Genomic DNA, 26,806 nt, shown 5'->3' with positions numbered 1-26,806 from the left:
CGTTTAGTGGCCTGACATTTAAAGCACGCTTTGGGATCAAGCTGAAGTACTTAAAATTTTGAAATAACACAGATATATCTCCTCTTGATAAATCACTGTGTGAAATTCTGCTTTTATAAATGCATTAAGTTAATATTTAATGTTACAAATATGTTAACATGTTAACTTGAATGTTAACAGACATTCAAGTATTTATTCTTGCTAGCCCCTGGCAAGAGCGCTGGTGATTAATAAGATACGGCTTACTAAACTCATTGCAGCTTCTACAAACTATTTCCTTAGTGCAGAGATCACAGCTCCTCAGGTGAGGGTCCCTCCAGCAGGCACCCCTGATGTTTGGGTCTATAATTTCTTGCTGGGGGGCTTGTCCTACCTATTGTAGGGTGGTGAGCAGCACCCCTGGGCCCTTCCCACTACATGCCAGTAGTGGTCCCTATTCTGAAAATCAAAAATGTCTCCAGAGATGGCCCTGGGAGACAATGTCCCCTGGGAGGGAAACTCATACCTGGTAAGGTTGAAATATTGACATATGTGCGCTATAATTTAAGTTTGCAAAACCATGGCAGAGTTAAGGTTGGTGTTTAATTCATGTATTTATTTATTGAGAGCCACAAGTTAATTATGTGCCAAGCACTCTGCGTGTGTGGAACGTGACGGTTGGGTCCCAGGCTTCATGTAGTCCCCTCCCTGGTAGAGCCAGAGAAGCGAGGGGCGGGTTCCGTGAGGGTGGCGGGTAGCTGTGGGAGGACTTGTGACCCAGCCGGGGACCTCCCAGAAGTGCTGTCTGAGCCGAGGCTGGGCCGTGAGCACAGGTAGCAGAGAAAGGAAAGGAGCGGTGGCGGCCAGTCCGTTACTGGAAGGAGGAACAGGTGCACAACAGCTGGGGGGAAGCGTCTAGACAGCAGCCGAATGGGCACTAAACCTAGACCCCTTCTCAGTACCCTGTTATGTAAACGCTTTCCCCGCAAGAGTGGTTATTCAGCAGCTAACGTTGTGGCTCTAATTCTAACTCCATAATTTATCAAACTTATTGGCAGCCTGGTCACCAGTTGTCATTTTTCATATTGAAAGGTAAATGCCTGTTGATGCTATTACGTGTCTTCTTACATTTAAAGTCTCTATCAAATGCAAAGTTCAGTAGCTTCAGCGGATGCATGAGTTAGTTTCCAAGGGCAGCCAGAATGCAATACCACAAACCGGGCAGCTCAAAACCACAGGGACTTATTCTCCCGCAGTTCTGGAGACCGTAAGTTTGAAATCAGGTGTGGGCAGGGTCTTGCGCCCCCTGAAGGCTCTGGGGGGGGGTCTCTCCACCGTCCGGGGTTGCTGCAGTCCTGGGCGATCGTTGGCTGGGACACACGGTGCTCCAATCTCTGTTTCCTTCCGGCATGGCTTTCCTCCGTGTGTGTGTTTCCTTACAAGGACACCAGTCACACTGGATGTAGAGCCCACCCCAATCCAATCATGACCTTATCTTAACTTGATTTTATCTGCAAAGATCTTGTTTCCAAATAAGGTCATGTTCACAGGTACTGAGGGTTAGGACTTCAAGTTCTTTTTGCAGAGGGGACGGATACAATTAAGCTACGACACTAGTTATGTTAGTACTACATGGAAATGACAAATTCTCAGGCTTTAATTTCTGTTTGATTTTTTATGTTTTTAGGCCTTTATTTAAAATATTTCCAAGCTAAAACACATTTGCACTTTTAGTCTAATCCTTCCCCGAGAAGACTGGGAGGTTTAGCTAAAGCAGCTGCTCCCAGAAAATGGTGATAGGATTAGAGTCTAAACTTCCTGAAAAGTCACCAGAATCTCGGCCAGTTGTTCCCGGAAGGAAGTGTGGTCACAAGAATAACTGGAAGAGGTGACGTCACATGCTGGGGCCAGCACAGTGGTGGGATACACGTGACTGGAATGTGGGCTCCACCCAAGGCTGGGCTTCAGGCTGCACCATTGTGAATAGAACAGCTGTTCCCTGCTAAAGGATTCCTTTCTGAAAATAGTACCTGTCCTATGTCCTTAGCAAACCTAAAAATAGGATTTAGGGTCACTGATTTATTGCCTCAGTTGTCCAAGGTGATGTGCTAATTACTGGTTTAAAAAGAGGAAAAGGAGGGAGAGGAGAAGAGGGAGGAGGAGTTAACTGTCACAAGTTAACTCTCATTCTGCTCTCCCATCCTGTCCTGCATCGCAAAGGACATCCCTTCGAACAAGCAGTGGTGGCTGTCTGGCTGCCAGTGCACTAACTGCTTTCGTTCATTGATCCATTCAGCAAATATTCGCTTGGAGGGGACCAGGCATCAGTAACAGGCAGTGTTTGCAGTGGTTTCCAAAAGAGACAAAATTCCTGCCCTCAGCGAGCCTACAGTCAAGTAACACTATTGACCAGGTGATCACACACACATACAGCCAGGTAGCTCAGTATTCCCATCTAAGTAATTCCTATTACCCTGAGAGCATCCACCGGGTACCTGACTCTGGGGGCTCCCGGAAAGCATCCCTGAGGGATTGATATTGGAGGTCTCAGCTGGAGGAGGATTTGATGCTAATCTTAGTGAACAAAAGTGGGGGCACTACATGGTCCAGGTGGGGGTAACAAGATATACAATGGCCCAAGACATTCATTGAGGGGAAAATTTCTCCAAATGATAACAGATTTGTCAATTTCTTCCTTTGGTTGTGTCATTTTTTGATTCATATATTTTGAAGCTATATTATTTGGTGCATGCAAGTTTAAAATTATCATATCTTCCTGGTGAATTGAAACTTTCTTCAATATGTAGTGATTTTTTTTTTTATGTCTATGAGTGCTTTTTTGGTAATTTGTATGACATTAACATTATTTCATCAGCTCTCTTTTCATTACTATTTGCATGGTATATCTTTTTCCATTCTTTTATTTTAAACTTTCCATGTCTCTTATTTTAAATGTCTCTATAACTAAATTTACTTTAAACCAGTTTGGCACTCTTTCTCTTTTAAATAAACAGTTTAGCTCATTAACATTAATTGTAATTTTTTCATACATTTTGATTTATTTCTACCCTTTTAGTTTGTGTAAAGTCTAGGATTTGATTTTGTCTTATTATAAACTAACAATTAGCCTGTCCTGTTTTGTGGATACTGAAGAAGGATAAGTCTCCAGGGTCTGAGACAAGGGCTTTTTTCGCTCAAGGAACAGAAAGTGGCACGATTACCATGTTCATTGATTTCCTTTGCACATGGGATTTCTTATGTCTTTATTGGTTGCTGTAGAAGTTTTAGCATGTATTTGACTTAATCTAAAATTAGTCAGCATCTTTATCTCCAGAAAAATACAAAGCCATTAGAAGGTTTTCCTTCCTCTTTCTGTGTATGCAGTTTTTTTAAATCAAGACTTCAATTCTAACTTGATTTAGGTCCACGAGTTATGCAACACACAGACCATGTCTGTCTGTGCAGCCTGCGACTGTGTTTAGCTTGCGGTCTCTCTGGCAGTGAGCTTGCTCAGGCTGTTTATCCGGAAACGTCTTTGCTCTGCCCTTGTTCATGAAAGATGACTTTTTTGCAAGGTGGAGAATTCACGGTTGCAGTGTTTTCTCTTAGCATGTTGCATATATTATTCCGCTCACTCTTGGCTTCCAGGATTGCTGTTGAGATGGTAGCTGACACCAATTAACATTCATTTGTAGAAAATTTGTCTTTTCTTCTGATTGCTCTGGAGGTATTTTTTCTGTTTTTGGTATTCTGCAAATTTAATATGATATATTTAGGTATGGACTTTTTTTCATTTAATCCTCCTTGGGATTTGGGGGCCTTTATAAATATGGATGTTAGTATATTTTATTAATTCTGAAAAATTCCCAACTATTGCCTCACCTCTTTGAATAGTGCTCTCCTACCTCTCTTTCTTTCTCTCTTATTCTCAGACTGGGAGGCAGGCTGGATTTGTCTCCTTGTCTCTTACCCTCCTTTTTGTATTTCCCATCCTTTTGTCTTTCTCCCAATTATCATCAGATCTAACTATTCCTTTACTCTTTTTTGGACTTTGCCTAAACTGTTATCTAATCTCTCCATCAAGTCTTTGCTTTAAATTATTATAGTTTCAATTTTACAGTTTTACTTATCTTTACAAATCTGCTTGACCATTTTATAATTTTTGGTTTCCCTGTAATGCTTTCAATTCCCTTAGCTGTTTTTTAAACATTTTTAAAAATATATATTTTATATTATTATTTATACAAACACTTCGCTCTCGGCAGTGACCCTCGCTCACAGCTCATTTCCTCAGGTATTTAGCAATGTATGATTGTGGGCTCGTGACGCTAGCATTTTCTCCGTGTTTAAGCTTTGAGATGTGCTTTAAGTGTGCTCTTCCGGAGAGCACTTACGTTTGCTTCTGCCTGGTCCTCGAGGTGCCACCAATCTGGAACCTTTAAAAACTAAATATTTGGATTGCAGTTTTTCAGGCCACACTAGTAGCACGAGTTCTGGCCTCAAATTGGCATGAGTATTTCTGCCGAAATCGTCTGACAGGAGAATTTTCCCTTGCTCTTTCCAGTACTCCCTGAACAGGCAGGTCTTCCTCAGAGCGGGACGCCCCAAGCTCACGCACCAAGTCTGCTCTGTGGCCTGACTCCGAGCGCCTCCGCCCTGCTTGGGCCCCTGGCATTTTCTCCAGACTCCACAGGGGTGTGGCCTGGTAAGGCCTCTGGTCTCGGTGGCGGGGACTGGCAGACTGCAGGACAGATGCTGCCGGTGGCATTGCTGACCTTCAGGGAACATCTGCTTGTCCTCATCGTTCTGCCTGAACTTTTCCCTTACTTACGATTGGACCAGCCCTGCTTTAATAAGAGAGGATTCCCCCCTCATTTTATCCACGTGCTTACGTGTCCCAGAAAGGCTCTCTGTGCACACGTGATCCAGCGTGTTGCCCAGACGGTGACCCACACCTCGGCCTGCCCTGTGGCCCTTTGACGAAGGGAGGACGAGGAAGACGGCGTCACAGGGCACTGCACACGACAGAGCATTGGCTCCTGCTGTTGTCAGTTTCCCCGAGTGTCGCTGTCGTGTGTCCGACTCGTGCTCGTCCCTGGTACGAGTATGTAGAGCCCGGAACACTGTAGGTACTGTGCACGCACGTATGTATGGATTGACGGGGTTTTCACACGTCTGTGAAAAGTGCCTCATAGATGTCGAGGAGGCATTTTTCAGACAATGACAACTTCTAGCTAAAAAAAATTCTAGCAAGGACTTTATGTTCTCCTTTGTACTCATTCCAGGTCTTGAGGGACTTTTCTATTATGGAGGGTTTTTTTCCCCTTTGTATGTTACAGAAATCCTTCCTGCTATAGTTTTAACTTGTTTCCTATTTCCTGCTAACTCCCTTCCTTTTAAAGCTCCTCTGTAACTCGTGTGTAGGCTGGAAACCCCCTCACTCCTCGCTGACTGAGTCTCTTGACTTTCCTGGGCCTCAGCCTCCCCCTGCATGGGGTGGGGGTGCCCTGTGTCCATCTAGCACGCGAATGTGTCAGAGATGAAATAATATCGTGGACCACAGCCCTTCGTAAACGGCACGTCTCTGAAAATGACCATAGTCATCTTTGTTCAATCATTTGTGAGGAATGCCATAGACTCGCTTTCCCGAGGGATTTCGGCGTTGGTGGGAGAAGCAGCCCAGTGAAGTTGCAATACAGTACAGGGAGCAAGATGGGGACGCAGGAGAGACCCCGACACAGCCGGTGGGACGGGGATCTTGGGCTGCCCTCCTGGGAGCCACACTGAGTCTAGACGACTGTGGGAATGAGGTGTGTCTAGTAGGCGGAGGTGGGACAGGCAGCAAGGACGTCCCTGCTGTGGCCTCGCGGGACGTGACGGTTCATCTTCCCAGGGGTATGTCAGCCTCAGCCTGGCAGGGACAGAGGTCATGCCCTGGTGGGGAGGAGGAGAGGCAGATGGGGAAGTAGAGGGTGTGTGATCGAGACCAGAGTGGAGCTTCTGGAGTTTTTAATCTGGAAGACATGAGGACTCTGGGTGCACTGGGGTGACTGTCAGATTCACTTCTAGAAAGTTCAGTCTGGTTGCAGGAATCCAGGAGGTTATGGGGTAGCCTTTAGCCGGTTATGGCTAGATTCTGGCAAGAACTGATGGAGTCCCAAGCTGTGCTGCTGATGGCAGGGTGGAAAGAAGGGGAGATGTGGGAAACATCTAGGACGCGTGAGTGACAGATCTCAGCGACTAGAGATGGGGGCATGAGGAAGTGACAGAGCTGACGCCGGTCCGCACCTTCTGTTCTGTTTGGGGCAGCGGGACAAATGGTGGAGCTTTGCCTGAGAACAAGTTCATAAAGGGAACTTTCAGCTAAAAATTCTAGAATTTGAGAGTCTACACTCTTCCCAGTCATTCCATTAATTTTCTGTAGGAAATCTAGTATTTTTACAAATGACAACTTTGTTGTACACTTTACAATTGACAAAGTACGTCCACATGTTGGCTTAACTGCTGACACCTCAGTGTCCTTGTGGACTCTGTGTAGTGCTGGGAGCTCATGAAGTTGCCATTTTTGTAGGTAAAAACCTCATGAGAAAAATACAAAGGTTTCTCCTCCTCCTCCCTCTTCATCCTATAAAGTGGGGTTTTTCAACCTCAGCACTATCAATATTTTTTAAAAATAGACTTTATTTTTTAAGAGCAGTTTTAGGTTCACAGGTACAGTGAGCAGCAGGTACAGAGACTGACACTTTCAACAGGATCTTTGTTACGGGGCCTTCCCGCTCATGGCAGGATGTCCATCAACACCCCTGGTCGCCACCACTAGATGCTGGTAGCCCCCACCTCGTGTGACAACCAAAATATCTCCAGAGGCTGCCAAATGTCCAGTTGGGGAAGAATCACCCCTGTTGAGAATCACTGTCGTGGAGACTGGGAGAATTTCAGCGAAGACGGGGTCACGTGATCTGAACAGCAGGTGGAAGTTTAATTCAGATATTTTGCCTTCCGAGGTGCACTCCATCCTGCAACACTGCTTACTGCCGTGCGTTTTCAGATCCGTCTTTCCACTCTCTTCAGCGATCTCTAATCCGTTCTTTAACAAATGGTACACTGACGTTCACTGTATCTAATTTGTGTCAAGTACTACATCTCATTTCCAGAAGCATTTTGTTAATTTTTATATCTGCTTGGTCACTTTCATAGACTCTTGGTCTTTATTCATATTTTCATTCCTTGCTTTTATTTCCTTAAACTTATTAGATTTGACTATTTTATATTCTATAGCTGGTAACTCTAGCAGCTGAAGTCTTCACACGTCTGATTCGTGGGCAGTGGCCTTGCTGGCTTTGCTGCTGACGCCTCAGTGTCCTTGTGGACTCTGTTTGGTGCTGGAGCTCATGCTCCGGGAACCGTGTCTGCGGGAATTCTTTGAATCCTGGGTGTAATTCAGGTTCCTCTGAGGCATTGGTAACAGTTTCCACCAGGCACCTGGGGTACCAGCAGCTCAAGACCACTGCACATTCTCAGCTTGAGCTTTGCTGTTGCGCCGCCGCACGAGGAGTGAACCGAGGCCTTGGACCTGGGGCAGGGCCGGCCGTGCCGTACATTCTCGGGGGATGTTTCTTACCCCCCATCCCTCAGTTTGGCACCAATGTTCAACACGATTCCTTGCCCATGGGGGCGGGTGTTTAGCCCACCCACAGGCCAAGCGCAGAGCCCCCTGACTCCCCACTTTGGGTGGGTGGGCTCTGTCCCCAGGGCGTCCTGGCTGTGAACATGGGGTCTCATGTGCAAACCCAGACACCCTCCTCCTCCTCATCATCACCACATCCAGGTGTTTCAGGTGTGAACAACTCTGGCTTGCAGTCGGGTCAAAACACATTCCAGTGTTTGCCAAATGTCCCTTCTCTGTGTGAGGACCCTGTCGCTTTCCACAGCTCTTCCTCCCACTCTTGGACAACAGATTTACCCGAAGTTTGAAATGCTTGATTGGAATTTTCAATGCCCAGGATCCACCGGTTCAGACTCTCTCCCTGCGCCTGGGTTGAGTGCTCTTCAGGCTGGAGCCTGCATGGGCGGGAGAAGCCCTGGTCCTCCTGCTCCCTCCCGGGTGCCCACTGCCCCCAGCCAGCCACTTGGATTTGACGGAGGCCACACTGGCTGCTCTGTGTGGAACAGCCGTGAGCCGGAACATTGGCGGGTGACGCTCTGGTCCGGGCGGGGATGGTGGCTTGTCTTGGGGTGGGCACGGGTGAGTGGCAGACAGACTCCAGACACCTCTGCTGGATGCGCCAGGCGGTGCTCACAGCACCCTCCTGCCACAGCCTTCCATGTGCTCACCGCCCCTAGGGAGGCTGCCTCCTTGCACCGGCTGGGGTCAGCAGAGCCCTCGAATGCTGGCCCTGTGGAAGAGCCTGAGTTTTGCTTTTCCAGAGGGTCAGCGCCAGGTGGCCCTGGTGGGGTTTTGCACCAGGTGACCCTGGTGGTAAATTCAGCCACTTCTGGCCCAGCAACATACAGGGTTTTAGTCCCAATGAAGACAGAATTTTTTTGTGTGTATTTGTAAGATATATAAATGTTAGCTGAAGTGTAGTTTAGCATTTTACTGGAAATATGAGAATAAATGAGAGTTTCAGAAGCTTAAAAATTTCGGTCACACGCAGGACTGTTTGGACAGGACCAGGTAGTGGACTAAGTAGGAGCTCTTGGATCTCACTCCTGGGCCACTTCTGCCATGTGCCTTGAGGACATGGCATCTTTCCAACATGCAGAGAGCACACCGACCCTGCCCACAAGCCGCACACGTCTAGGGTGGGGATGGACGCCTTCGTCACCGCCTCCCTGCTTTTGTCTGCCCGGGAAACTCATCTCCTGGTCTCCTATTCCCCTGGGGTCCAGACCTAAGGCCACCTCCTTCTTGACTTCTCTCATTAGAGACTTCTCATTTATCTCTGTTCACGTAGCATTGTCCTACACATTTCGTTCACATTACACTAAAAACGGCAACAGATCTGTTTACTTCCCTTCCCTTCCATGGGACTGTGAACTTCCTGAGATGTAACCGTTTTGTATCCCTAAAGCCAACCAGAGTGCCAGGTGCTGGTAGGTGTTCGGTATCACTAGCTGAGCTGCACTGAGCACATGCTGGCATCTGGTACTCCCTTGGAAGCAGCAGTAGCCATGGAATCCTGTTCCAAATTTACTGTGCTTAAGTCAGAGAAAAACTTGAGATACTCAGACATCTACCAACCTCTTTATCTTCTCTGCAACCCTCTCCCATTCCATCACCTGGGCATGAGTCTTTATTAAGTCCACCTTTTCTTTTCTGGCATTTGGTAAGGGTCATTTGGACCCAGGTTAAAGTGGGGCCTTGACACTGACCCCAGATTTGGTGGTCTGGAGGATTTCATTATATAAGCACAAGAAGTAGTGTTAAATCATTGCTGGGGATTTTGGTATACCCGTATTTTACCAGACAAAACAAAGGCAACCAGACTTGTTCTAGCAGTGAGTTCCACAATTGAAATGTGAAAGCTTTTCTTTTCTCTTTTCTTTTTTCTTTTTTGCCTTTGAGATTTCCAAGTTTGTTGCACTCAAATTAGGGGGAATCATGAATGTCCCATGAGACATTCCTTTCCAATTCTGTCCGACCAGGTCAGAATAGTCTTGTTGGTAAAACACAAGTGTTGACTTAGGCCTGCCTCAGGTTTGCGTCCTGAACAGGATGCCCATGAGTTGGTACAGTTGGCACACTGTGCTCCTGTCTGCCCCTCCCTCATCCCCAGGGCCCGCGACTGGCGTGAGGTCTGCCTGCTGCTTCCCATGCCAAAGCGGCAACGTGGCATGGCCCAGACTGTGTTTGCTGAGAGCCAGGAGGCCTGGTGGTCGCAGCAGGCACACAGGGCAATAAAAAGCTGGTTCTGAGAGGATAGGCAATGGCCCTCCCAGCACAGCCTGCAAGAGGAGCCAGGAACCGGTTTTCACGGGGCATTCATCCCACACATCTTGAGAAGCAGCAAAAAGTGGTGTTTGGTTTCCTTGTGGGTTTCTGAACTTCTGTTGTTTTTCATTTCAAATGTTCAAACATTTCAAAAATGTTCATTATAGATCCTTTAATATGCGACATGAAAATCAATTGCATTTTTAAATTCACAAAGCAGATCTTGCATGAGCTTCACAGTAACCTAGAGAGGGAGGTGAGGCAGGTTTTCTTCATAGTTTCATCTTGGAGACGAGCAGTGGGAACACAACGTGAGTGTGCCCAAGTTCACCAAGCAAGAAAGAGGCCACACAAGACTCTGATGCTAAACTCCGCCTCTTCCCACTACAGAGCAGGATCATTAAACCGCTGGTCAGGGATCCAGAGAGCACGTCTGACCTCACCTCCACCTGGACACAGCAGGAACTTACAAATTCTTATTTGTGGACATCCTGACCTCTCTACCCAGTTTAGCAAAAACAGCCTGTCACAAGTGTTAATGCAACATTTGAATCCCTCAAGGGAATAAAAGGACGTGGATTTATGCAATTTGCACTGCCAAAGAGCCATACTGGTCAACATGGCATAAATGTTTTTGGTTTTCTCAGGTAGTTATGGTACTATGTCAATGAACTTGTTTTTTTTTTTTTTTTCCTGTTTTTAAACGTAAACTCAACACGTGGATGTTGCACAAGAGGAAAACAGGAGCACGCTACAGTCACGAGCTCACAGGTCTGGGGCTGCCTACAGCCCTCTGATGACCATTTCTAGAAAAAAAATGTTTCTTTTTGTGGCAAATCCCGTGCAGCCCCAGGCCAGCGGCTGGCCCAAGAGCCCTGACCTGAAACCCAGGGCGCCCTGGGCTGGACATCCGCTGCGCAGGCCCCGTAAGGCAGTCACCTGTGCAGGTGGCCTTCTCCACGGGGCCAAGGGCAGGGGCAGCGGATGTGGGTCTGTGTCCTCCCAGCGCAGGGAAGGGAGGCTGCCCAGTGCGCCGACCGACCGCGGGGCGGAGTGGCTCCGAGGGGCCAGCCGAGAGAGCGCGCTGTGCCGCTCTGATGTCAGCTCACTTTTCTACGAGTGTTTGCTCGTTAACAAAGAAGGTTTTGTTCTCTCGGCAGAGAAAGCATGATGCCCAAGTCTGAATACGGACGTTTTAGGGAAAGATAGCGATGGCTGCCCGGCTGGAAGGATGCCCAGCTGAGCCAAAGGCGCAGGACAGGACCCGGCCGCAGGCGCGGCTCGGATCCTCCGCTCTCAGGCCGGGTGGGAGAGGTCAGGGCCGGGCTCATTAGGCATGCGACGGTCGCGGGCGCTGATTGGTGGTTGAGACGGTGAGGGGCGGGTCCGGGGGCGGGGTCGCACGGAGTGGGAACTCGCAGGAAGGAGTGGAAGCAGGAGGAGGGGTGAGCACCGAGGGCAGCAGGGCGGCGGGTGCTGATTGGAGGTAGTGGCGGAGGCGGGGCGCTAGTGGGTGGGGCGGAGGGCGCTGATTGGCAAAGGTTGTGGTGGGTGGGAGTAGGCGGACCTACGAGCGCTGATTGGCGGCAGAGGCCGGGCAGGGTGGGGCTGCTCAGAGCTGGTACTCACAGGGAAGGAGGAGGATGAGGAGGGGGAGGAGCTAGTGCCTGGGGCGGTGGAGCAACGGGCGGTGATTGGCGACAGCGGCGGTGGGCGGGGCAGTAAGGCGCGCGCTGATTGGAGGTAGTGGTGGGGGCGTGCTGGGGGCGTGGCGTGGCGTGGCTGCCGGGGCCGGTGCTCGCAGCTGGGAGGCGGAGGCGGAGGCGGAGTGAGCGCCTGGGGCCCCGGCGCCGTGGCCCGCGCGGCCTGCCCTTTGTGCCCGCAGCCCGTGCCCCGCGCCCATGGCCGCCGCGCCGGGCTCTCCGACCGCACGCGCCCGCCCGCGGCCCTGAGCCCGCGCCTGGGATGCGCCGGGGATGCGCGTGCCCCGGGCCTGCGGCTGCTCCGGGCTGGGCGCGGGGCGATGGACTTGAGCATGAAGAAGTTCGCCGTGCGCAGGTTCTTCTCCGTGTACCTGCGCAAGAAGTCGCGCTCCAAGAGCTCCAGCTTGAGCCGGCTAGAGGTAAATGCCCGCGCCCGGTGCGCGCAGGAGGCCGGGCCGCTGCGCCCTGGGCGGGAGTCGGCGGAGGATGCCGCGGGTTCCCGCGCCCCGCCTGGGTGTCGCCTGGCTGTGACCCGGAGACCCACGTCAGCGAGCTAAAGTTATCCGAAAGCTGCTCCGGTTTCCCTAGAATTGAACAAAAACGGCTCCACGCGTGTTGTCGGGACTTGGTCATGATTGGACGGTCCGTGGGAGCCGTCCTACCTGCCTATCCCTGAGGAATTGCTGTCCCGTTTGCCCAGTGCCCCCGGCTGCACGGGTGTGGGCGGGTACCCTGAGCCCACCGGGGTGCTGGGACGGGGAAGCGGTTTCGTCTGTGCGGCCGGACTGCGCGTGGTGTGGGGCACCCGGAGTGGGGCTCATGGTGTGGGGCGCACGGAGTGGGACGCACGGTGTGGGTAGATCTTGGGGCGCTCGGTGTGGGACGCTTGGCGCCAGCACCTCCAAAGTCCCGGTAGTAGCACCGCCCACGCGCCCCCGACAGCAGGTATCCGTCAGGCTCACGGTGGCTGTGCCCAGGCTGCCCAGGCGGGCAGGTACTGCCTTGTCAGGCGGGGCCTGCCTGTGTTTGAAGTCGGTGTAGAACTGACAAAAGAGGAGGAAAAGGCAGCAGCATAGAGCTCGGGCCGGTGTGACACGGTGCTCAGCGGCGAAGTGCCTGATGCAATATCCCCGCAGCTCGGCTTGGTAGGGATTTGTCCTGAAAACCCAGGGGACTCCGAAAATCCTGCCCTTTCAGCTGGTCCCTCACCTTGGCATCTTAGGGTTTCCAGAAGTCATCTGTGGACGACTTTTTTTTTTTTTTTTAATTATTATTTCAAGGATCGAATCCTACTCTCTTAATGCCGGTGTGCAAATCATGTTGCTGAATCTATAGATGACAAAACCATGAAACATGTCTAAATAAAAAAGAGATGTTCTGGTGGGAGGCTGCTGATGTGACCTAGAGATTTCGTCTGGCGCTGCCTTGCCTTTGTCCCAAGGCTGGCACCGTGGGGCTTCGGCTGGTTTGCTTCAACTGGAGCAGTCTCACATATTTTGTCTTGGGTTTCTTTGTCCCAGCTGCCGTGACATTGGACACGAGCATGGGTTCTGTGACTATTAAGTCATCTTTAAGCAAAGCTCAGGGGTAGACACAAAGCAGTGGAGAATTACTTGTTTAAAAAGTTTCAGTTGTGGCATCACCAAATCTGACTTGGGAGTACTCGGTCGGATCTCTGTGGCTGGCTCCCAGGCCGGATCCTGAGGGTAAAATGTGTGTTTTAAACAAATAAAACTATTAATCCAGTAATGGAGGAGGGCTTGCTTTAAGCAGAACACTGAGAAATTAAGCAGAAGTTCAGTGAGACAAATCGTTCTGCTGGGGCACCTGCACTTTAAAAATCTGAAGTTGACAAGGTCAGAAACCCAGAACAGTACGTACCTTTATCCCAAATATGTTCTCATTGCCTATTTCATCACCACGCATGGTTTATTAGACAGCTCCTTGTCTCCTTTCATTTACTGTCCTTGCCAAGAAGAGGCACACATGTGAGCAAACTCCAGGTGTTGTTTAGGAAGAGGAGCGCTAGATGCTGCTGACCTGTGGGTTCGGGAATGCCGTGTAAGACACGCTCCCCTCTGGGCTGAGAGTTCAGCAAAGAGAGTGGGCTGTGGAGGTGCCTCCAGCAAAACACTGTGGGAAGCAGGTGGGGGTGGGGATCACAATGAGGTTTCCTGGATGTGAGAACAAAATTTCTAGAAAACACACGTAAACCATCGGATATGCAGAAGGTCAAACAGACTAAAAAGAAATGCCATCTATCAGCAAGTAATCAATGAGCACTTGCTGTGTGCTGGATCCCGTGCAGGGGTGCGGAGAGAAGGGCTGATGAAGGTGGTCCACGCCAGCCCAGTGCTCTGTTCTTTACAAATGCACTCACCAGCTTTCTGCACTTGACGTTTGTGAAAGTCTGGGGAGCATGTTTTACTATTTTTATCCTATTGCTAAAGGGAAAAAACCCTGAGAAATGGAGGGTCTTGTTAAAAGCTTACCAAGAAATTCATTCTGTAAGTGTTTATGGAGAACCTGCCCTGGGTTCTGGCTTCTCTGGGCACTGCACATCCAAAAGATACAACACGTGGAAGTCCTGGCCTCATAGCAAGTCCACCTGGTAGGGACTCTACTAAGTGCTTTACTCTGTGCTTCCTCCCCAGCTACCATCCCATATTTCCTGGAGAAGCCTGTTTGTTTGTGTAGTCACAGCCCTTTGTAGGCCAAGAGACTCTCATCAAAAAATGCAAAACTTAGCTGGGGAGGTCTGTCAATAGTGTGAGGTTGAGAGAGGGCATAAAGTGCTGAGCTCAGGTGTGAATTTCCTCTGTTAGTACAAATGAAAAAGATAACTCATTTTATAAAAAGAAACCTTTTAAAACTGTTTCCATGAAATCTATATTTCATAATATACACAGGAGACTTTGAAAAATTTTGTTATTTGAACTTGACTCTAGTGATATAAACAGGAAATTAACAGTAGTTACTTTGAGTTTAAAACAGTATCATCTTTATTAAAAGGCTTTCGGGGAGAGACTCAGTCCTAATGTTTTCACACTTGCTTTTAAAATTAATTTTACGTCTAGAACCCAACATTTGGTAAACCCTAAGTGATGCAGAAGCTGGTTATTGAGTCATATATAGAAACAGTTTATGAGTTATAGCTTAAAATGAAATTCACTTAAATATTTTGTCCTACAGCATGGAACCAAGTGAGATGGCCAAGTAATTGACTCTTACACCTACAATTTCGGGAGGTTCTAAAGGGAAACTGGGCATCTTACATAGACTTCAGTGGGCATGCCCTAGAAAGATGTCAGGCCTGTGAGACCCTCACCCAGAAAAAAGCTGTGATTTCAGGGCATTGGTAACATTGCCTGAGAACCACAGCACCTGCGGGAAGGGGTGACCCTCGCCTCATTCAACAACGCATTTTACAAATGAGGAAAGGAGGCCAGGGAGGCCAAATGATGTGCCTGTGCTCGGCACCTAACATGTTTCAAAGGAAGGTCTCCCTGTGAGAGCAGGTGCTGTCTGTTACTGATTCTGTCCGTTCACGTTGTCTGGCTGTGGGAGTTCACCATGTATTAGTTGGAGCATGACGGGAGGGGGCTATTGTTCTAATTTTTAAACGGAAATTACTCTGGGACATTTTGGAATGTACTCCATACCTAAAATTATTCTAAAAAACTTTCCTGAAAGTTAGAAAGTTCCAGGTGAATTTGATCAATTGCACTTCTTTGAATTCTCACTTCCTTTCATTAGCAAGGCAGTTAACCTCTTTAAACCTCCTTTTTCTTCACCGTAAAATAGAAATGATAATAGTTTCTACCTCATAGGGTTAATAGGAGGATTACTGAGTTAACCATATGTAAAGGCTTAACTTGGAGCCTGGGTGATAAAATCGCTCAATAATTGTTAGTGGTTGATATTTCCTGAGTATTGATGTATTTCCTGTTGGTCAATGTCTACCAGTTCTGGCTAGGCCTGAGATTGCCCTGTGGCCTGCGGGACTCATGGCTTGTGTTATCGCAGTGGTAAACTCTCTGCCTGGTAGCAGATAGTTCCAGTGCCCTTCCTGAGCACCAAGAGGAAGAGAAGGCTGGAGGTCAGTGCTCCCAGGATGTTCTCCAAGCTGTTTCATACAATAGGACTGGCCCTATTAAGATGAGCTACTGTCATCTGGCTGGGATAGGGATATCCTCTTCCTCACCTTGCACGTCTGTCCTGTGAGTCAGTGCACTTATCAGTGAATGCGTTATCCACATGGGGCGTCTGCTCTGAGCTCAGATGGCTTTGAAAGCAGGGGAAGGCTCCCTCATCAGCATCCTGTCTTTGCAGAACTTCCAGTCTCCTGGGCTGGAAGGAATCCTCCTCCCGACTCACACAGCATTCCCATTCACCAGGCGAGCCTCAAAAGGTGGGATGTGCAAGCTCCAAAGCTTGCTTTCTGTTCCCTCTAGGAAAGAATATAGGTTTTAAACTAATTAAAGGTGATATTATTTATTCAAGGTAAGATATCAACCAATTTGCTAAAAGGTATCGGTATGCAAAGTCGGTTCATTTAGGAAACAGTCATTTGGTTTGGGGTTGCCAAACCAGAAGGTTCTCTTTGTTGACTGTTATTTTGGCCATTTGAGCTGTAACTGACATCTCTACCAGAGACACTGGTAGTAAATGAAGAGGACAAAATTCAAGCTCTTAACTGGGATATTGATAGTATGACCTGTTGAGTGGAGGAAGAATTTCATTTCATTTATTTATTTGCTCAATTGTTCACACACTCGGAACAGTTTTAGCTCATACCATGTGTATTGTGCTAAATAATTAGATATAAAAATAGGATCCCTGCCCTCTCTTAACATCTAGTAATAGAGGCAAATAAGTCAAAGGAAGCTTGCTATTAGGGTGTAAGTCCTGTGAACGTATTAATATTAGCAGCATTGGATTTAAATGGCCTAATTAGATCAATTGTCAATTTATATCTATTCCCAGTGAGTGGTCACAGATAGTCAGCAGTTATCTTTGTGCACATATGGATATATTTTAATTGCCCATCCCTTTTTAAGGAGGACATGGTAGGCTAGTAAAGTAAATGTAAAGGGACTCTTAGCAGATATTGGGAGCAATGTTGGCTTGTCATAGATGCAGGGAAAGCTTCCTGGAGAGTTCACCATTCAGGCTTATTCTTGGTGCTTGCTTGGAAGGTAAACTGCTTCTAGAACTTGGGCAGTTTCCAGGAAATCCATTTCTAGTTAAAATAATTTTCAGGTATTCTGAATAAATGCACCCAAAGAAATTAGAGAAGACCACAGTAAGTCTGAGTATTTTTATATTCAATTTGCACATCATTTTGCTCATTTCTACTTTCTTCTGTTTTAAAGACACTAAACTTTGTTCCTTATTTGTGGTCTCTGTTTCTGTGACATGCCTTATTTTTGCAATTTCATTACACGCTTTCTCTATTTACATCCAAAAGAACTCCCCAAATTATTCTTGCTTATTCAAAACTATGTGAGAAAGCAACTAAAAATATTGAGATTTTTCTCCTTTTCCTTCCTTACCTATGCCTTTCCGTAAGCCCGCACGCTGTCTTCTGCCCCACCCTCAAGGCAGCAATGACTGTTCCGTCTATTTTTCACGCATTTAAAAGTAGAAGAATGAATGGAAGCACACTGAGTAAGAAAAGGGACATCTGTCCTTATCATCCGACTTACCAAGTACTTGGGATTTCACCCTGTTTCTTTCATGTGCGGTGAATAATTTCTTAGATGTGGCAGATTACTAATTGGTGGGAGAAACATTATATGAACCATCTGAGGCAGCCTCCAGGGCCACTGGCCACTGGGGGGAGGGATTTTAGCTTAACGATGACGGGACCGTCCAGGTGATCCGATGATGGGACCGTCCAGGTGATCCATCGTCGTGCTGCCAGTGGAAAGTGCCTCTCTGACGTGGGGGAGCAGGAGGAGCTCCTTCTGTATGATGTGGAATAGGCAACCAATAGTTTAGCCTGATACTCCACCTCCTTTGCTGCAAGGTTCTGTGCTTGTTCAATGAGCAAAGCTAGTCTAAGGCTAGAGGCATTTCTAGAATGCTCTACTTTTATTTATGATTACACTGAATTGTGTTTTGTGGCATTTTTCCCCCAGCATCCTATGTTTGCTGATATATTTTCACTGGTAAAAGCTATTAAATTGAACTCCAATAAGTAAAAATTATCAACAACTAGGCTGTTAAGCTACAGTGTGATTTAATCAAGCAAATGGATCAGACACAAATATTTTCCGTATAAAACACTGTTAATCATATCTGCTTTGCAGCTGTGGGAGAAGCCGCTCCCGCTGCCTCCTGGCTGAGGCGGCAGCGTGGTGCCGCAGCTATAATTCAGCACAGGAACCTGCACACCGGGCTGTGCAGAGTCAGCGTGCAGTAACCTCACACCTGTGATTTATTACCAAGCCGGCTGGAACCAGTGTTTCAAACCAGCCAAGATGCTTCCCTGTCGTTGTGCGGTCATTTGCATCTGTTTCCTGAGATCCGCTAGAGGCCACGCCCAGCACCTGCTGACCCGAGAGCCCTCCTTGCTTCCAGCCAGCATATCCTCCAGCAGTCAGTGCGTCCCCGTGAGGTTTGGCCCCGGGCTGGGCAGGCTGCCCTCGCCCTCCTCCCCGTGGAGCTGGTATTCTGCACCCCCGGAGCCAGGCAGTGTCCCTGTGACCCCTTCCCTGCCAGGCACTGGGCCCCGCCCTGCACATTTCTCCTGCCAAGGACATGCCCACACCTTCTCCCAGCCCCCTCATGTTCTTGCTCTCTGCCTCACCAAACCACTTAATCCTTCTGAGTGCCAATCTCCCCAGTGACAAAACAGGGGTAACTCTACAATAACCGCTCTCCTGAAGTTATGGAATGCACCAGAAGTGCAGTGTGCCTTGTCAGGGGAGCGCTTGCTCTTGGCCGTCTGAGCTGCACACAGCTGACTGGCGTCGGAGCCTGGGAGGCTTCCGCACTGCATTCTGGGGCGAACGCCTTCGCTCCCTGCCAGCCTCCTCCGCGCCCCTCTCTGTACACACCTGCTCCGCATTAGGATGATCACCATGGCGCTGTCTTTTCCTAGGTTGTAGCTATGTTAACATTACTTAGAATGATAGTTTAATCTTCAGTGCTGTCATTTGAAACATAATTCATGGAAACCGCTGCTCTGGTAAAACAAGAGCGAGTTCCTGCTGTTTCCGGCGTGGCCCCGTGTGCCCCGTGCTGTCAGGAGAAGGGCTGAGGAGCTGTAGAAATAATCCAGCTTTTTAGGGAAAATAATTATTTCTTCTCTTGGCTACTCCATCTCTTCTTTATGAAATTAGTAAGGTGCAAAAAATGGTCGGAAGAGTGAGTATTTATGTATTGCCAGCATCTCTGCTCCTGTTGCCAAAGAGACGAAGGGCTGGAATGAGACTGACAAGCTACAAAAAATATGCTTTTTACTCGTGGAGTGATTCGTGGGCTGTGGTTTCACAACCTGTGGATTTGCAGATGGACAGTAGCCAAAATGCAAGTCTGGGACCTGCTTTGGAAAGCATGTCTCTGCTCAAAGTGAGCTGGAATGTTCTCTGCGGCAGGACATCCCAGCCACACATCCTGCCCAGGCCCACCAGCTTGTGGCTTTTACTTGCTAAATTGTGAGGCCGAACTTGTAAGGGAAAGGGGCAAAGGAGTTTGACTTTGAATGATGTTATTTGGCAATGGTTCCGGTAGAAATGCTCTGGCGACCACTTACGAAGTTGCTCACACAGCTCCCAGTTTTAACGTCTTTAGCCTGGGATAATTGCCACCTTTCTAGAACTAAACTCGGGTATCACATTAACTTCCAAATATATTTTTACATCCGAAGTATCCTGTGGGCAGTCTGTTTCCGAGGATGAAGAAACAAGAAAGCTTGTTCTGAAACAGAAGCCTGAGTAGCGCTGCAGTCTCTCAAGGAGCCCCAGGGCTCCCCATGCGCGTGGCCGTCAGCTCTCGCAGGCACCTGGCCTCCCCGTCCCAGTGAGACTGCGGAGAGACTGGTGCATCACGTCCCCACGGCCACACAGCCTGCTTGTAAAGGTGCCAAGACAGACCCTACTGTCTGTGACTTGCTAAAACGACTTGGTTGGTTGGTTGACTTTGAAGATACAGGAAAGAAAAACAGAAAAAACAAATAAAGAAAAGACAATTTATTTTTAGAACACCGTTGGCTTCTTGAATTCTGCTTAGTTTGCCATTACTTCAGGGAACAGGACAAGGGGACTGCCAGAGTCAAAATAAAAATTTTGGCTAACTGCCTGCATCCCAGTGAACCCCAAGACAGTGCCAGTTCCTTTTATATTCCTAGATCTTAGCAAAAAGAGAATGCTTGAATTTTGATATGCAACTCAATCAAGTCTTTGTAGAATCCAACCCAACACAGAAGTGAATACAAATTTTCAGCCTAATAGGGTCTGCAGGAGGTTGTGCGTGCAGTTTCCAGTGTGCTCTCCATGGTCCTGAGCGTGTAGACCTCTGTCTCCGGGTTGTCATCGCACGGCGCACTGTGGTGCTGAGGTTCGTGACAGCGGAACTCCAGCAACTGATGCGGGAAAGTGAGCCTGACGTGTTAAAATGAACCAGCCACAGTCGTTTTGTGTGCGCTCGTGTCGGAGGGAGAAGAGGAGGGCGACCTGACGCTTCTGCCCTGGGGTATGGCGTGGTCGCCCACGTCTGTCACATTCTGGGTTTTGAAAGGTGCACGGAGTCACGCGTCCTCCAGCACAGCTAGGCTCCTGGTTCTCTCCTCTGTCTGGGGAAGAGCACATGGTCTGGCAGTCTGGACACCTCAGTACTTAGGTGCCCATTTGTGAATTTGTAGAAAACCTTCTTGAACCAATGTGTGGTCTGTGAAGCTAAACACGCTAGTGCAGATCTGGAAGGAGCAGCAGGCTGGACTCCAGGTTTGCTCCGTACCCAGGGAGAGCCACGAGCAGTTGCTGGGACCTCTGCCCTTCAAGCCCAGTTCAGGCCGCAAGCAGGATTGGGGGGACAGGGGCTCTGCCCTGTACACACTCAATCGGAGACACCTTCAGACAGTGACTTGCTTTGCAAGTTAAAGCAATAGATAAAATTGTTTTGGAAAAGCTGCAGTCTGTTTACTACAGTGACATCTTGACTTCAGCCGGCACTTGCTCCTGCTCCCAGCTCCTCCCCGCGGCAGCTGCACAATGTGCTACAAATCAGGCGGTTTATTAAACGCGGTGTCAGAAGCATTAGTATAAAGCTGGAAATGCCACTTCAAGTGAAGGATTCCAGGTAGAGGCAGGCATGTTTCAGGACTGGAATCTTTCCTGATCACTAAATCAAACTTCCCCTCCAACTTAGAAAATTCAGACTCGTGCTTTTCACTAAAGACTTGAAATACTGGGAGAAGTCCCGAAAAGTTAATACAAATGGGCGGCTCTGTTTCCTCTGGCTGAGCTCTGTCTGGGAGCCCGGGAAACACTGTTCGAACACTTATCTTTTAAACAATAATTACAGAGCAGGAGTGGAGGAGAGAGAAGGCCCCGGGGGGGGGGGGGTGCAGCCAGCAGAGCCACAGGCGCGAGGACAGGTGCACAGGAAACAGAGGCAGAGGCTGGAATTGGGAGGACTTGGTAGTGGCCACTTAGGAACATATGTCCAACTGTAGGAAGAAAGGAGCCTCCCACCTATAAAGTGATGTCGTCCTAACCCAGAGCCTTTTCCTCCGTGAACGTGGGTAGCAGCACACGCCCAGGCAGCGTGATAAACGCACTGTATCCTATGGGCTCCGCAAGGTAGTTTCCAACCTCAGTGGAGAGACAGGATTGGCCGCCATAGGTGGGGATGCCGGGGCCAGGGCTCCAGCCCAGAGCCCGGCATTTCTGCTTCCCTCAGCCTGGCCTGTAGCTCAGGGAGAGAGAAGAGCCCCTGGGCGCAAGTGTATGACGGATGCCACACATCTGCAGGAGCCACTGTGTGTTATAACTTTGCACAGGTGACCCAGAGGTATATTACGTCTTCTCCCAGGGAAGAGCTACGAATTCAGAATTTCCCCAGTGCGGCAATTGCAAGGCAGATACACATCTGTCAGTGGACCACTGAGATGCCAGAAATGATACGGTCACCATTTATTTCTTCCATCACACCTGCCCACACCGCACCTGCTGACATGGGGAGGTGAGAATGCAGCCAGGCCGAACTCCCCCTACAGGGGTCTCTGCAAGTCAGGTTCCCTCCCTCCCGCTGCCTGCCCGGGTCTGCACGCTGAGGCTGGTGGGCACAGCCCTTTCTTCCAGGTGTTGAAAGACCAGTGAAAAATTAGAGGATAAAGAACAAAAGAGGCCTTGGAAACGGACGGTGTGGAGAATGTCGGATGCTCAATTGATCCTCCTGTTTTTTTCAGTGTAGTTAGAGGATGAGGCAGCTGGAGAAGCCAAGACTACTTTGTTTCTAGAGAATGTTTTTGTATTTAAGTGTATTTAAGTGACTTTAGGGAGATCCGTGTTCTATGTGTGCACACACTATGCACGGCATTTTCCTGGCCACAGTGATGAGCTCAGAGTCGAGAGTGTGGCCCCAGTCAAAATATTAAATCGGATGGAGCTCGAGACTGCTGGGCAATGGCTGTGGAGGAGGTGAAGCCTGGCGTCCTGACTTGCAGGTTTTCAGCCATCTGTGACCATAAAGCTAAGGACGGAGCCAACACCCAGAGGAGGGCACAGCCAAGAAATCTTAGAGATCTGAGATCTCCAAGCCTGAGGTCTGTATTACCCTGGACATCTTAGTTACATGATCCAAACAATTCTTATTAAGCCAGTTTGATTTGGATTTTCCCTTATGCAAATAAAGGCACCCTGACACACCCATTTACCCCATTAACTCTTTACAAGAACCCTAAAAACATAAGTACTGTTACTCCTTTTCCTAGAGGAAGAAACTGAATACAGTGTTACAGTTCCCCCAGGGAAGAGCAGGATACTATGTACACGGTGGGGTGTACCCATGAGGTGGAGCAGACGCTTGGCGGTAGCTACAGTTAGTTGATCTTTTCTCAGAGGTTGGATGTGAACCTGGTGATGTGTTTATATTATTGGTTCCTTAGGAGTGAATGGGTGTATAAGGCATATTTAACAGCCTCGGGGATGTTGGTGGATTCTGCTAAATGTCTATGTATGAAAAATATGGGCATGTCTTCATAAGATGCATATTTGGAAAATACAATACTTTTAAATTTATGTTTCAAAACATAGCAGAACCCTTTTTCAAATTTACCAGTTTAATTGATATGGTAAACCAGGAAAATTAAGATTAAATTTCTTTCATTCATTGAAAAAAAGTGTGTTATTGGTTTGCAATCTTTTATTCTTTTGGGGTGTTGAGTGGGTCTATCTAAGGATGCTTTTGTTTCTTTTCTACTTTTCTTTCTCATAATAATGTCCCAGGTGAAAATCTAGAATAGGTAGGTAATAATTTAAAGGAGTAGGATTCAAAAAAGGTAGGAATGAGTATTGATTGTAGGAATAGTATTTTATTTATTATATTCAGCCTTCCAGCTTTTAAAACTATTCAGTTATAACTCTGTATAATAAATGTTTATGCATATATTCCTTCACAGTGTACATTTCATGAAAACACTGTAACAGTGTCTCCTTGACCATTCTTTTCCACGTGCTTTTGTGTCCAACGTGTGCCTGCACTAACTTTTAACTGTAGTGATCATATTTGGACAAATGACTACAGGGAATTTGTTGTATGAAACAATGTACAGAACTATGACATACAAGATAAAGACTCCCGAGGGACTCTGGGTGCAGGTAGCCCTACCTGTCCCAGAGGTATCCACGGTCCTCGAGAGAAACACTTTTCATACTAAATGCATATTTAAGGGTTTGGCGTCATGAAACGTGTAACCCAGTTGCATGGGATTTTATCTGTGTTAGTCATCATGAGTTCTTTCCTCCACGTTGTGTCCTTGATTTTTGCTCATAGAGGATGGGCAGCTAATTTTGAAAAATCACATTAATTTCCTGTCTGCTGCCATTGTCTGTGTTGGTTGGATTATCTATTTATTTGTAGGGAAGAAATGGAGAACCATTTGCATTTACCTCCCATGATACTGCCAAGCTGCTTGAGAGTGAAAAGAATAATTTATGACTTGCTATTTATGCATTTATTAAATAACATGCCACACGTTGCAGCTGATGGCTCGCATGCTTGTATAGCCATTTCAGAACACCTTTTTTACATGCAAGTACTGTTAAACATTGCTGTTTCCAGGAAGCTATTCAGTAGTAAAAGATACCGTGTTGAAACAGATAGCAAGAGATACAGTGAGGAGATGGGAGCGGAGAAAAAGAGTGAGAATGATTAGAAAAATATGTGAAGGAGAACAAGAATAAGTGGTTCAAAGCTAACTAATTCTCTTTATCTTGAAAGAAGCATAGGGAGATATTTCCTGAATCCCTGAATATTCCAGTGTGTAAACTCCACCATTTTCAGATAATTACAGATTAATAAAATATACTTGACACTAAAGCTTTTTTAAATAAAGTGAAACTTTTGATAATTCAGAATATACAATGTTTCAGTGCTCCCAGGCCATTGATATATCAAACATTGTAGCACATCGCTGTAGTTATGATATCACATCACAGAAAAATAAGGAGAATCATCTAATCTAACCACGAAACAGCTCAGCAGTCCTTTCTGTAATAACCCTGAACGTATTAATAGATCTAAATCAAGGTTCTGCCATTTGTCTTGTACACGGAACCCAGTTTTCAAAAGTCTTGTGCATAACTCTGGTGTCTGAACAGATTTTAGAGCAGAGCTGCTGAGATTGTGTGGGTTCCGATGTGATCTCATGTGGTCTCCCCACAGTGCTAGAGAACCCCAGTTTGAAACCCAGGAGTCTGGAGTCTAGGATCTGTGCAGACCTTTACCGGGGGAGGAACTGATTCCACCCTCCTTACTGGGGTCTCCCCGTCATCTTCACCCCTTAGTCCTAGAGTGCAGACAACAGGACACCCTGCCCTCCCTGCTGCCTGGCAGTTTCCAAGCGGCAGAGGAGATGGGGTTGAACTGGGGCCATCGCCGACCCCCGACATGTTCTGAAGGTGCCCTTCAGAGCAAATCCCCAGTCTGCGATTGTTTACTCATTATTTTCTTTTGTAAATGTTTTGTTTTGTAAAAATACCCTTAGCTTCCTGGTTGTTTGGATTTGGGAACAAACATGACTTTGTGCCTAGATAGAGATCAACTTTAGAAGAAGAAACAGAACAAGCACGTAAAGAATCACTCCCACCCACGTGGGGCCAGTGCCGTAGTCTAACAAAGTTGAAAAACTCTTTCCTCTAAGAGCAGAAATGGACTGAGGGCTGTTCTGTAAGCTTCACAGCAAAAAGGCCCTGAGAACCTTTTCCTAACTTCTAAAATGTTGCCTGCATCTGAGTGGTACCCAGGGATATTTGCTTTAATAGTCTTTGATTTTTAAACTAATAAAAATGTCATGTTTTCCTTGAGACTCTGAAGTTACTTCTGATTTTGTCTCCTTCTCAGAGAAAAATAATCCTGAATTTCTTAACTAGAAATTCTTATGTGGGAATTATTTTCCTTTTACCTACCAATGGATTGTTAAGTTAGATGTGAGAATTTTGAGTCAAACATTTTTTTATATTTTGTAGCACCAAATTGGATTAAATTTACATGGATATAGAGATACTTGTTACCACCCTACCAATAAAGTTATCCAACTTTTAAACTGTGAGCAGTTGTTTTATATAATGTCTAAGAGAAACATTGTTTATACCCTATGGGACTCTGTTTTGAAACTTGCCTTATTGGCATTCTAAATTCTCTTGCATAGTCAGGAAACAAATTTCCGGAGGAAATGGCCTATCATATATTAATCCAGTGTCTCCTGGGAGTCTTTGTGAAAAATTCCAAAATCTTTCCTGAGTATGGACTCGGAATGAAAATTAGATGTGTGAGAAAAACGCAGGCCTCTCCATTCTGTGAGTTGTGCCGGAATAAAAGGCACCAGGGAAGTCTCTTCTTAGGAACCATCTCAATATTTGTTTTGTTCTAAATTGCCCTGAATGCCATAACTTTTTTGTTGTTTCTGTGCACAGCTTTGTGAGATCTAACTCACATGCCATAAAATTCACCCATTGAACGTGTAAAGTTCCATGGTTTTAGTATATTCACAGAGTTGCACAATTATCACCACAATCTAGAACCTTTCAAAGCAGAACCCTGTAACCCTCTGCTGCTGTTTCGCAGGTAACTCCGCCCCGCCCCACCCCGCCCCACTACACCCTCCCACCCACTTTCTGTCTCCATAGAGTTGCCTATTCTGGGTATTTCATATAAATGGAATCGTAAAATACATGGTGTTTTGTGACTTGCTTCTTTCACTTAGCATTAGATTTACAAGGTTCATCTATGTTGTAGCAGGTATTTCTCTTTTTTGCCAAGTAATGCTCCATTGTATAGATATAACACATTTTATTTACCTATTAATAAGTTGATAGACATTTGGGTTGTTTCCACTTTTTGGCTATTGTGACTGACACTGCTATGAGCATGCTTGTACAGGTTTTTATGTGGAAGTGCATTTTCATTTTTCTTGGGTTTATAGCTAGGAGCAGGATTGCTGGGTCATCTAGTAACTCCAGGTTGAAGCTCAAAAAGGAACTTCCAGACCATTTTCCAAAGCGACTTTAACATTTTACGCTCCCACAAGCAGTGACGGAGGATCGGATTTCTCCACCAGTTCCTGGGTTCCTCAGCAGCACTTGTTACTGTTCATTGTTTTGGACACAGCCATCCCGGCGGGTGTGAAATGATCACCTTCGTGTGGTCTTGGTTGGATTTCCCTAATGACTGGTGGTGCTGAACATCTTTTCATGTTTTTTTGGACTGTGTTTTCTTTGGAGAAATGTCTGTTCCGCTCATTTGCCCCTTTTTAAAAATTAGGTTATTTATCTTTCTTTATTGAGTTGTAAGAGTTATTTATATATTCTGGATACAAGTCCCTGCCCAGATATATTACTTGCAAATTACTTTTCCCCATTGTGTGGTTGTCTTTTCATTTTCTCAGTGGTATCTTTCACAGCCTAAATGCCATACTTTTTTGTTAACCCTATAATTCCACCATAATTTGCAGTCACTTTGA

The 26,806-nt window shown here is 47.1% G+C and overlaps 1 protein-coding gene across 4 annotated transcripts in view; it reads left to right on the top strand.

Annotated features, from left to right (window-relative positions):
- The window catches only part of RPS6KA2 (ribosomal protein S6 kinase A2), a 291,657-nt gene that overhangs the window by 141,279 nt on the left and 123,572 nt on the right, over positions 1-26,806 (top strand). For 3 of the 4 annotated variants that reach the window (XM_069487778.1, XM_069487780.1, XM_069487781.1), the window contains exon 1: positions 11,788-12,035. The exons of the other annotated variant lie outside the window; for it this stretch is intronic. In XM_069487778.1, the coding sequence (XP_069343879.1) occupies positions 11,937-12,035 (99 nt within the window). In that variant the 5' untranslated portion in view covers positions 11,788-11,936. Of the gene's footprint in view, positions 1-11,787; positions 12,036-26,806 lie in introns of those variants that run through there. 4 annotated transcript variants of the gene reach the window in all.

Source organism: Eulemur rufifrons, chromosome 15 (genome assembly GCF_041146395.1).
Source record: "Eulemur rufifrons isolate Redbay chromosome 15, OSU_ERuf_1, whole genome shotgun sequence".
NCBI lineage: Eukaryota > Metazoa > Chordata > Mammalia > Primates > Lemuridae > Eulemur > Eulemur rufifrons.
Note: the sequence above shows the minus strand (reverse complement) of the source record. Positions and strands in the feature narration are given on the sequence as shown.